This window comes from Propithecus coquereli, unplaced genomic scaffold (genome assembly GCF_000956105.1).
Source record: "Propithecus coquereli isolate 6110/MARCELLA unplaced genomic scaffold, Pcoq_1.0 Scaffold178, whole genome shotgun sequence".
Lineage (NCBI taxonomy): Eukaryota > Metazoa > Chordata > Mammalia > Primates > Indriidae > Propithecus > Propithecus coquereli.
This window is the reverse complement of record NW_012142523.1, coordinates 1,687,793-1,699,882: the sequence shown is the minus strand read 5'-3', so window position 1 is coordinate 1,699,882 and position 12,090 is coordinate 1,687,793. Positions and strand designations below refer to the sequence as shown.

Below are 12,090 nucleotides of genomic sequence, written 5' to 3'. Positions count from 1 at the left end.
TCATTTCACTTAAGAATGTCCTTGTTGAATCAGTAAAAAATGTTAATTTTATTAACTTTTTAATACTCTCCATACATGCCTTTTTGATATTCTGTGTAACAATGGGAAGCATATATAAAGTGTTTCTCCTGCTTGTCAAAGGATTGATTACACAAGGGAAAGAACTTGTGTAATTGAGTTGTGAGCTGAACTAGGTGCTTTTTTCATGGAATACCATTTTTTATTGAAAGAATGAAAGACATACTGTTGTTATTCTGACTTGGGTATTTGGCAGATATTTTCTTGAAAATGAACAAAGTGATCTGTCACATCAAGGAAAATAACCGACAGTATTTGTTCGTAATGATAAAATTCAGGCTTTCAGGTGAAATTAGAATTTTGGAAAATTTGTATCTGCCGTCATGAGCTTGACAGCTTCCCAGTACTTAAAGACTTTTCCGATGAGATTGGTGGTGATATTAACAAATATGTTTTTAAAAAATTCTTTGTAATTACATATGTCAACATTATCTGTATAACTCAGTAAACTAATATTTTCCAAATATTTTCCAATGCTTGATGTTACACACTCAGGCATGGATAAGAGTCATTCTAAATGTACAGTAGATCAATGGATTTTAATTTTACAGAGTATGAAAAATTCACTGTTAAGACTTCAGATTCCACATCGCAACTAATCTTTTAAAAACTGCCACGTTTTGATTGTTGTTATAACATTGAAGAAGACTATCCACAACTACTTGAAAAACTGTTAAAATACTTTCCTCTTTTCCTCCTGCATCTCTGTGAGGTTGGATTTTATTTATGCACTTACACTAAATGAATATGTTGCAACACATTGAAAGTCAGACATTAAAAATATTTGAAAAAATGCAAAACTGCCATTCTTTACTAAATTTTATGATAACATAGTTGTTTTCCAAAAAAATATGCAAGGCAAGGCCCAGTGGTGGCGCTTGAGCCCGGGAGTGTGAAGCTGTAGTGTGCTAAGGTGGCAGCTGTGAATAGCCACCGCATTCCAAACCAGGCAACATGAGAGACCCAGTCTCTCAAAAAAATAACGAAACCAAAATATGCAATTTATGTTAAATAAAATGGGTTTATTGCTATTTTTAAATGAATTAATAAGTATTTTTAAATTTTTTCAGTTAAAATTTCCAATGTGGTTAATATTGACAGATATAACCCATATAAACAAAAGCTCTATGGGATCCTCAATAATTTTTAAGAGAGTAAAGTGTTCCTGAGACCCAAAAATTTAAGAACCACTGCCCTATAGCAATTGTCATTGTCTTTTTAAACTGGAGGTATAATTTACATATTACACCTGAGCAAAGTGCTCAGATCTTAAAGTGTAAAGTCCAATGAGTTTTGATAAATAAATAACATTTGCATAACAAACACTGCGATCAAACTTTGGAACATTTCCATCCTAGAAGAGAGGGGCCTAAGAAAAAAAAGAAAGAAAAAAGAACAGAAAAGGCCAAGCCGGCACAGTGGCTCACACCTGTAATCCTAGCATTTGGGAGGCCAACACAGGAGGATCCCTTGAGGTCAGGAGTTCAAGACTAGCCTGTGCAGGAGCAGACCCCGCCCCTACAAATAGATAATAGAAAAATTAGCCAGGCGTGGTGGTGGCACGTGCCTGTTGTCCCAGCTACATGGGAGGCTGAAGCAGGAGGATCCCTTGAGCCCAGGAGTTTGAGGTTTGAACTGTGATGACATTACTGAGCTACGATGACACCATTGCACTATGGTTGGGACGACAGAGTGAGATTCCCTCTCCAAAAAAAATAAAATAAAATTTCCATCACCTTAGACAGTTCCCTTTTGTTTCTTTCCAGTCCTCTACCCTCTTACCTTGAGGCAAACACTGTTGTGTTTTCAATCACCATTACTTAATTTTGCCTGTTTTATTTAGAGTTTAATAAAAATGGAACCATACATTATAGATTCTTCTACATCTGGCTTCTTCACTCATGTCAAAGGTAAACACAGCTGGATGTTAGTCGAGGCCACAGATACAAGTTGTTTTCATTAATTACTAACCATAGGGGAAAGAGCTGAGCTCCATTCTGATTTGTACAAAGATGACTGGGCATTTTAAAGGGAGAATGAGGAGGGGAGAGAGTGGGAGCTCAGTAGAGTCAGAGAGCTGAGAAAGTACAAAGGGTTGGTCAGTGTAAATATGATTAGGCTAGCTGTGTCTGCTAGCTGACAGTTATCCAAGTTAGGATTCTATCCTCCCACAGAGACTGAGAGACAGAGGCCCCATCCTTCCTAATGATAACATTTCAAAGGAATGGCTCTCAGGTCTTTGAGAAAGACACTGCTGAGTTGTAAGAGATACATATTTACAATTGTAAGCTCTTTTTAGTACATGCTGTAAGAAAGAAAGGTCAGGGGCCTATGTCAGGTGTTGGCTGGGACAAACAGTAAATCCTTCTGACCCTGTTCCACTTTCTCAAGCTGGCATTTCAGTGGGGGGTGGGTGTGGGAGAGGGTGATTATGGTCATCTTAGGGACCCAGCCCTATGCTGCTAGAAGCCATGCTAGATTTTGGTCTAATGCGGTGTTTTTTTTTTTTTTCCTCGAGACAGAGTCTCACTCTGTTGCCCTGGCTAGAGTGAGTGCCGTGGCATCATCCTAGCTCACAGCAACCTCAAACTCCTGGGTTCAAGCGATCCTACTGCCTCAGCCTCTGGAGTAGCTGGGACTACAGGCATGTGCTAATGCGGTGGTTTTGATGGAGTTGTTAGGTACTGAGAGTTCTGCAGTTCTCATTCAGCTTTTGAGATTCATGTTAATGCATATATCAGTAGTTTATGCTTTTTTTTTTTTTGCTGCTGAGTAGTATTCCATTATATGATTTACCTCAGTTTATCTGTTCTCTTATTGATGGACACTGAGTTTTTAATTTCTGGAAATAAAATTGTGAACATTCTTATATGTCTTTTTGTGAACACGTTTTCATTTCTCTTAGGTTAATACCTGTCTTTTTCTTTAGTTTGTGATCTCTGCCGGCATTGAGCCCCTGAGTGCCTAAAACTTAATTCTTAGTAATATTTCTCAGTGAATTAGAGATGAATTCAAACTAAATAAGATATGTCATAGTGCACAGTGCAGTAAACTGGGCCTCAGAAAACCTCAGTTCTAGTCCCAACTCTGCCTCTAATCAACAGGTCATACAATCTCTCTGGATTTCAGGTTTCCTCTCGTAAGTGAAGGAATTATATGAAGTGATCTCTAAGAATTCCTTCTAGCCCTAATGTTCTATGATCCTAAGTGGGAAGAATTGATGGGAGTTATGGTACAGGTGAAGAAGAGATTATGAAAATGTTAGGACAACAGATTCGATGGGAGCGTGCTATAGTAGACATTGTTACTTTCTGGTGTTCCTGTGGTAATGTCGGGAAAAAGCTGATGATATATATTGTGGAGTTTACTTTCCAAAATGATCTTATCTAAGGTTAGGTTACTTGTTCGTGAAAAGGTAAGACAGAGAAATCTGTAATTTTATATCTTTGTTGATAATATAGTTGCTAGAATTTTGATCATTTACACCGTAGATATTTAGAAAAGATACTGGTTTGTTTTGTTGTTTTGTTTTTTTTTTTTAAACAGAATCTCACTTTTGTTGCCCAGGCTAGAGTGAGTGCCGTGGTGTCAGCCTAGCTCACAGCAACCTCAAACTCCTGGGCTCAAGCGATCCTCCTGCCTCAGCTTCCCAGGTAGCTGGGACTACAGGCGCAAGCCACCACGCCCGGCTAATTTTTTATTTCTATTTTTAGTTGACTTGCTAATTTTTTCTATTTTTAGTAGAGATGGGGTCTCGCTCTTGCTCAGGCTGGTTTCGAACTCCTGAGCTCAAGTGATCCTCCCGCCTCAGCCTCCCAGAGTGCTAGGATTACAGGCATGAGCCACCGTGCCTGGTCCTGATTTGTTTTATTGAGAAAAAGTATCTAACAGCAGGAAATGGCATTTGTTTATTGAGAAATTAAAATATATGAGACATTTTTTAGATCACCTAGAACAGCAGTCCCTGGCCTTTTTGGCACCAGGGACCGGTTTCCTGGAAGACAGTTTTTCTACAGAGTGGGTGGAGGATGGTTTCAGGATGATTCAAGCATATTATATTTATTGTGCATTCTATTTCTATTATTACATTGTAATGTATAATGAAAGAATTATACAACTCATCATAATGCAGAATCTAATGCAGCCGCTTATCTGACAGGAGGTGGAGCCCAGGCCTTTGCTTGCCTCCTGCTGTGTTGCCCAGTTCCTAATAGGCAGATTCCTAACAGGCCGGGGTGACAGCTGTTGGGGACCACAGACCTAGAAGACCCTGGCCCTGCTGCCTTCCAGAAAGTGTTGTTCATTTAAATATAAACCTTGGCTTTTAAAAAAATTACCCTAACAAGGAATTATCTTTGTTGAATAAATGGAAAGGAAAAGGTATGAGCTTCCCCACATTCTTCTGGTCTCCAAGGATGATGTTCTTAATAATAGTAAACTAAAGTTATTTTCTTGTGATTTGAGAGTCAAGTTTAGTGACTTATAAGTGTTTTCCCTTTCTCCCTCAGATTTGGATCATACAGCGGATGTTCAGTGAGTATAGCTAGAGTTTGTTACCTTGAAACTGTCTTTATATAGAAAACCTGAATATTTTGATCTTAGTGTCCCTTAGTTTTAATTTTTCTCCTCTCATTTTGGTTCCTTCACAACATGAAAATGATGGTTAAAAAGCACCCAATTTCAGTGTCATTAAATTGGTTGAGGCACTGATTTAGCTGTGTATTTATCATATTGATTTTGTTTTTTTAAATTTTTGTTTATTTATTTTTAGAGACAGAGTCTTGCTCTGTCACCTGGGCTAGATTGCAGTGGTGTGATCATAGCTCACTGTAACCTCAAACTCCTGGGCTCAAGTAATCTTCCTGCTTCAGCCTCCTAAGTAGCCAGGACTATAGGAATGTGCCACCAGGGCTGGCTAAGTTTTTTCATTTTTTTAGAGATAGGGTCTCACTATGTTGCCCAGGCTGGTCTCGATCTCCTAGCCTCAAACAATCCTTCTGTGTCAGCCTCTCAACATGCTAGGATTACAGGCATGACCCCCTGCACCCAGCCTCATACTGATTTTATTTTGACTTTGCTGTCAAGTTTTCTTCCTTGTAATGGATTATGTTACACATAGCACGAATATGTTTCTTTAGGTTACATGCATGGGGAGATACTCTGGAGGAAGCATTTGAGCAATGTGCAATGGCCATGTTTGGTTACATGACAGATACTGGGACTGTGGAGCCCCTCCAAACAACAGAAGTAGAAACCCAAGGTAACGTATTTATTCACAAGAAAGAAATTGTTATATAAATGTGCAGTGTTCTACATAATCTGAGTATATTTTCACAATAAGAACAACAAAATTGATCATGAGCCTGTTCTTCCTCTTTCAACTAGCCTAAGAAATCCATTGCACTTTTAAATTCAAATAAATTTTTAGAGACCAGAATTATTAAACAACATACTGTTACGGCTTTTTTTGGTCCTGTGTAGGAGATGACTTACAGTCTCTTCTGTTTCACTTTTTGGATGAATGGCTTTATAAGTTCAGTGCTGATGAATTCTTCATACCCCGGGTAAGCAAAGGTTTTTCTTTTTTACTGACCAAATGGGTTCTTTGTTTATGTTTTAAAATAAACAAGTGAGTTAAAATAGAACATGTGATGCAAAAACCAAACCATAAAGATATGTAAGATATTTATTTGCAGAAATTATAATGACTACAGGCACTTCCTGGTTAACCTGACCTTAACTATGTATTAATGTAAGCATTTTGTATTTAGATCTCTGATCATGTACTTATTACTAATCAGAATTGTGTGATAAGAGTGTACCTGCAGTCTTCATTCACACTTTTTGTTTCCCACATTTGAGCTATATTTACCTCCATCCATATGTTCTTTTTGTTCATTTGAAATGTAGCAGCTCTGTCAATTGCTGCCTTTAGTTTTCCTTAACTTGAAAAAAGGAAAAGCCAAATGGAGATTGCTTGCTACTGTCAACCTGTAGAAGGGAACAGCTTTCCAGCATCATTGTTATCTAACACAGATGACCCTCTCTGCTTCCTTAACTCCTCCATTCTCTTCCTTACCAGCTCCGCTACATATACTCTACCAGCTGAGCTACTCAACCTACAGAGTTCAAGTGCCTACAGTATTATATAAAATAGGCTGTGAGTGATTGAAATCCTATATCCTCTTCCTCTATCGTGTATCTTTCAGAGAAATTCTTTGGACTTATGTTTTTAGATTGTACATTTTTCAAGAATACCTCCTTTGAGTATGTAAGAAAAAACATTTCCTTGAAATATATTTAGTTTGTTGTTCTACTTTAGTTAACATTTTAATTGTCTTTGCTTCAGAGAAGTTGTATGCTATTATTTTCTAGAAAAGGTGCTAACCTAGACATGTTTCAGTAGATGGCCTATTATGAACATTTTAATTAAGAAAATTTTTTTTCCTTTTTAGGAAGTGAAAGTACTTAATATTGATCAAAGAAATTTCAAATTACGCTCAATTGGGTAAGTTTTGAAACTCTTTTCAGTACCAGATCATGAAAGATGTTAAAGTTATATTCTTCATTGAACTCAGTGGGCAAGAAGACAGACAGAAATGTGAGTTAGTGGATCACTAAACTCTACCTGTGAAGTAGGGCTTTGGAGATTGACTTTAGTGAGACACCTAGGAGTAGGAGTGAGGGCTCACCTAAGCTTTGAAGGACTAGAAACTTGTCAGAATAAAGTCAATTCTGGTTGTTAAGCCTGATTCCCAATTCATTGATTTTTAGGGAAAAAAAAAATACATATATATATCTCAAAATACAATTGCTAAATGGCACAGCATTAAATAAAGCCCAGCTTGGTGGATGGGAAACACTGACACATCCTTTCTCATAGATCCTCACTTCTCCACCTATTTAAACCCGTTCTTTCTGTTATACTTGATCTTAGCCAAAAGGCTTAGAAGCAAGTACCAGTTCCTTCTATTAACAAATTATACTTTTCTTTTCCTCCCAGAGTTTGCAAACACTTGATTAGGTCATTCTGATTGGTCTTGTTTCCCAAGTTTCTTCAGTCACTTAATTATATCTTTTAGGTTATTTCTAGATATAGCTTATCTTTTCCATTTTATTTTATTTAATTAATCTTTTGTTTTGTTTTAAGAGACAGGGTCTTTCTATGTTGCCCAGGCTAGAGGGCAGTGACTATTCACAGGGTCAATCATAGCTCACTATAGCCTCAAACTCCTGGGCTCAAGCAATCCTCCTGCCTTAACCTCCTGAGTAGCTGGGACTATAGGCACATACCAGTGTGCCTGGCCCCCTTTTTTATTAAATTTCATTAGTTTCCTTTTGTAAAGTGAGGTCTCTTATTATCTCCCCCTACTTTTTTTTTTATTCTTAAAGGGTAAGGAAACACACCTGTCCAAACGTATTTAACTAATAAGTGAACAGAATTTTAAAACTTTGCTCTTTGTACTACACCATGTTGTGATTTTCAGCCACATTAGTGTCATAGGGAGTTTGACACTAATGTGTTCTAGCAGCCTTCTTTATACAGATCATGGGCATTTTTGGAAAAGTTGTAAAATGCAAATCAAGTTTAGATCATATTACAGAATCTAGTATTTTGCCTTTGTAGTACTCAGACCTGCTTTCTCCAATGGGAGATGTTATTTAATTAGTTTTATAGCTCTGAGTACAGTAAAATTTTGAACACGCTACTCTATTATGAAAGAATATTTATTAAACAATGTTCATTGAGAGTCCAGCGTGGCCACACTATATTGGGGCACTTTTATTTTGAGAGGAACTATCAACCTTGAGAGTAGCCAGTGCCTGTTGCACACAAGTTCCTTAACATCTGTGTCTTCTGACAAATCAAAATGAAACTTATAGTTGCCCTACCCCTCCATCTCTTTTGGCTTTAACCACATTTATAAGGCTTATTTAAAAACATATGGAGAAAAAGTGTTAAATCTTGGAAGTCTTAATCATGTTTTAATTTTCCTTCTCAAGGTGGGGAGAAGAATTTTCATTGTCCAAGCACCCTCAGGTATGTTTCAAAATCCAGCCCTTGAAAACATTAAAAACTTCCTTACCATAAAGTCCGTATATGTGACAGTAAACTTCAGCTAGTTCTAATAATTTGTATAAAGTGATAGATTTTTCTCAAATTTCTCTGATATCAGGATATATTATGTTAAAATACTGTGATTTCACACATCTGATTTGGTGGATTAGGAGTTAGCACTGGGTTCCGGGGTCAGGTTTGCTCAGATTGCTGTGGGCCTTAAAAGCCCCTTTGCCTTTTCGAGCTTTGGTTTCTTCTCCCATAATGAAGATGTTGGACTAGATACTCACTAAAGTACCTTCTACCTTTTGTGCTTCTCTAAATTCTGTATTTGCCGACCTGTATGGCTTCACTCTGTTATAGTCAAATCTGTTGGAACAGGGATTGGCAAATTTTTTCTGTAAATGGACACATAATAAATGTTTTACGATCTGTGGGCCAAAAGTGATAGAATAGCAGCTACTCAGCTCTTTGGTTGTAGCACTAAATCAGCCATAGACAGTACATAAATGAATGTGGTTGTATTCTAGTAAAACTTTATTTTTGAACATTGAAATTTGAATTTCATAGTATTTTCAAATGCCATGAAATAGTATTCTTTTGATATTTTTTACCAACCATTAAAAAATAAAAAACCATTCTTATTTTATGAGTCTGTACAAAAATAGGTAGCATGCCAGATTTGGTCTGTGGGCTATATTTTGATGACCCCCTACATTTAGGCCAAGGAGGCCTAAATTAGTATAGGTGAGTGGAATATCCTGGTTGCTTCCAGTAGCTGCAGTATCATTTCTTCAATTACAATGTAATGAAATGAAGTCTGGTGAGGGTGCCTCAGTGGAGAGAAGCATAAAGCAGAAAAACCAATAGGGAGAGGCATGTGAATTGAAAATGAATTTTTTTTTCTTTAGAGACAGGGTCTTGATCTGTCACCCAGGCTGGAGTACAGTGGCACAGTCATAGTTCACTGTAACCTCCATTTCCTGGGTTCAAGCAATCTTCCTATCTCAGTCTCCCAAGTAGTTGTGACTACAGGTGTGTGCCTCCATGCCTGGCCTTCTTTTGCTTTTTAAACTACATTTTAGAAAAAGAAATAATTGGCTGGATGCGGTGCCTCATGCCTGTAATCCCAGCACTTTGGGAGGCCAAGGCGGGAGGATTGCTTGAGGACAGGAGTTCAAGACCAGCGTGGACAACATAGTGAGACCCCCCGTCTCTGCAGAAAAAATAAGGAAAATTATCCAGGCATGGTGGTGTGCACATGCATTCCCAGCTACTCGGGAGGCTGAGGTAGGAGGATCGCTTGAGTCCAGGAAAATTGAGACTATAGTGAGCTATGATTGTGCCACAGCACTTCAGCCTGGACAACAGAGTGAAACTCTGTCTCTAAAAAATGAAAAAATAAAAAACAAAAGAAGTCTTAGAATCTTTGACTATTAATTATATGCATATTTGCAAAAGGTCTGTTTTACACACAACACATAATAAAACCTTTTTCCTCTTGTTTTTCACTTGGAATTTCCCTTTTGTTTCTTGTCATAAAACAAAAAATAAATAATCTGCCACTTGTTTCAATTATCTGTAAATGTTATGTCAACTACAGTGCTGTTTTAGAATTTAACATATTAGAGAATCTATGTACCCAATATAAGTAATCTTATTTTAGAGTTTTGCCAGTGTGCCAGTTTTACTACTTGTTTTTTGAATGAATGATCAAATAACCTTTCAAAGCAAAAAGGACTTTTATGAATAGCATATTAAAATATCTGGTCCCTGGTTTAATAATATCTTCCTCATTTTAATGTTGTCCTCTCTCTACTAATCCATGTCTTATCCATCCGTTAATTCATACATACATTCAGCAAGTATTTATCAAATGCCTACAATGTGCCAGACATTTTTTAAGGCACTTTAGGTAGAGACATAACAGGACAAATGAGGTCTCTGCACTTACTGAGGTTAAAATCTAGTAGGAGAAGAAAGCCAGACAAACACATAAACAAATAATATAATTTCAGTTAGTGAACAGTGCCATCAGGGTAAGGTAAGAATGGTTGGAGGAGGGGAAAGGGTGGTCAGAAAAAGCATATTTGAAGAGATGACATTTGAGCACAGGCCAGAGAAATGAGAAGTGAACGGAAATATGGGAGAACCATTTTAGGCAAAAGAAACAGATGTAAAAGCTCCAAAGTGAGGTAAGTTATGTTAAGGAACTGCAAGCTAGAGCTGAGAGAGAGAAGGGAGGATAGGAGGAGGCAAGGTTGTACAGATAGGGCTACAGCCTCTTTGGTAAATGTTGGTAAGGGAGGGTGTGGGATGGAGTACTCAATTGGAGAAGTTGGCTGTCTGATAGGAGCAGGGACAGGGCACTCATTGTAACTGGAGGAAAGGCTAATGTGAGTACAGATATGGCAGGATGCTAGATTTGACGGTGGCAAGATGAGTCAGTTCTATTGATTGTAATTTTCTTTAGGAAGCACAGTTGATTGAGAGTGAGAATGAGGGAGGGATGCTAGAGGAGAAGATGTGAAATAATTGTCTCAGAGAGTGAGAAAGGGAATTTAGTGGTAAGTGCTGGAGTACTGGTCAGTGCTGAATGCCTGTTGAGATCTGTGGACATATATTTAAGGTGATACCAGTTAGCATGGTGTTGAATTTGATTTAGGTTGTGCTTTTGCCAAGTGAGCCAAGTGATTATGGCAGAGGGGAAAAAGCAAAGGTGGTGCCACTCAAATCCTTCTGTGAAATCTTCAAATCTTTTGTGATATGGAACTAGCCAATGCCATTCACCTATTGCTTGATACATTTGGTGGCGCACAGAATTATTATAGATTCTTTTTAGAGCTGGAAGGAACCTAAGAGAACCATCTAATCCTATGGTTCTAAACTAGGGCAGGGTGGGGTAGAGTGTCATGTATCAGAATTGCGTGGAGAGCTTTTGACCTGGGAAACTGTATCTCACTCTTCAGCTAGACTTGGAAATGGAAGAATCCCAAGAGGTGAAGTGAGTATTGGCAGCTGAGGAGAAGAGAATAGGTTGAGTTCCCAGGGTCAGTATGAGGAGGTGGTTTCGGGCTTGAGAAGGAGCCCTGAGCTAAACAGTAGAACAGCTTGTGTTCTTTGATTCAACCAGTTATGTAAATGAAAAATCTGGTGCCCAGTTAGGTCAGACAACTTCCAGGTGGAAACAAAGCCAGGATTAAGAGTTCTAACTCCTAACTCCACTGTGCACATATTGCCTCCCGTGCCTGCTGGACCAGTGTATAATACTGTATTAATTTGATAGCTATTTGTTTCACGAGTTTTTAGCTTTTTGGAATAATGCTAAAATTTTGACTCTCTGCCAGTTGTTGCTAGAGTTAATGATTCTGACTTCAGTGTCCTTTTTTCCTATTTGTTTTTTCTCTAACCCCAACTTTAGGGAACAGAAGTCAAAGCAATAACATATTCAGCAATGCAGGTCTATAATGAAGAAAAGCCAGAAGTTTTTGTGATCATTGACATTTAAGACACCAAAAAAGAAAAGAAAAGAAAAAGACTCCTGTGAAGAACTGTTTTTTTCCTCTTCCTTTTGAGAAGATATTATGATTTAAATTCTATATTTTCTTTTGATACATGGGAATTTGCAGAACAGAAATTTTTAACTTAAAGTATGACTTTTAGAAATAGAGAATCAGGGCACAGCCTTGGTCTCTGTTTCCCAATATTCAAACTTTAAAGACTTCTTCAGTTCTTGAGGGGCAGTTATGGTCCTTCATTTGTTCGTTCCCTGCTGTGGCAGCAGGTGCCTCATGCCCTTCCAGTGGGATGCAAGCCCTCCAGCGTGGTCCTAGAAGGGATCACTGATGTAAGCAGCAACCTGGGACTGAATCCAGTTCAAAAAAAGAATAATTTGAGAAAATACATTTCTATATCTAGAATTTTTCTTTTCTTCCAAGTTGGTTAAAACATAT

The 12,090-nt window shown here is 37.8% G+C and overlaps 1 protein-coding gene across 2 annotated transcripts in view; it reads left to right on the top strand.

Moving 5' to 3' along the window:
• Nucleotides 1–11,810, top strand: part of ZBTB8OS (zinc finger and BTB domain containing 8 opposite strand) — a 19,347-nt gene extending 7,537 nt beyond the window's left edge. Inside the window, exons 2-7 of one of the 2 annotated variants that reach the window (XM_012642277.1) lie at nt 4,587–4,611; nt 5,217–5,338; nt 5,560–5,642; nt 6,534–6,586; nt 8,083–8,119; nt 11,559–11,810. In XM_012642277.1, coding sequence (XP_012497731.1) covers nt 4,587–4,611; nt 5,217–5,338; nt 5,560–5,642; nt 6,534–6,586; nt 8,083–8,119; nt 11,559–11,645 — 407 coding nt within the window. In that variant the 3' untranslated portion in view covers nt 11,646–11,810. The remainder of the gene's footprint in view (nt 1–4,586; nt 4,612–5,216; nt 5,339–5,559; nt 5,643–6,533; nt 6,587–8,082; nt 8,120–11,558) is intronic. The other variant, XM_012642278.1, reaches the window with a different exon arrangement.
• Nucleotides 11,811–12,090: the final 280 nt, after the last annotated feature.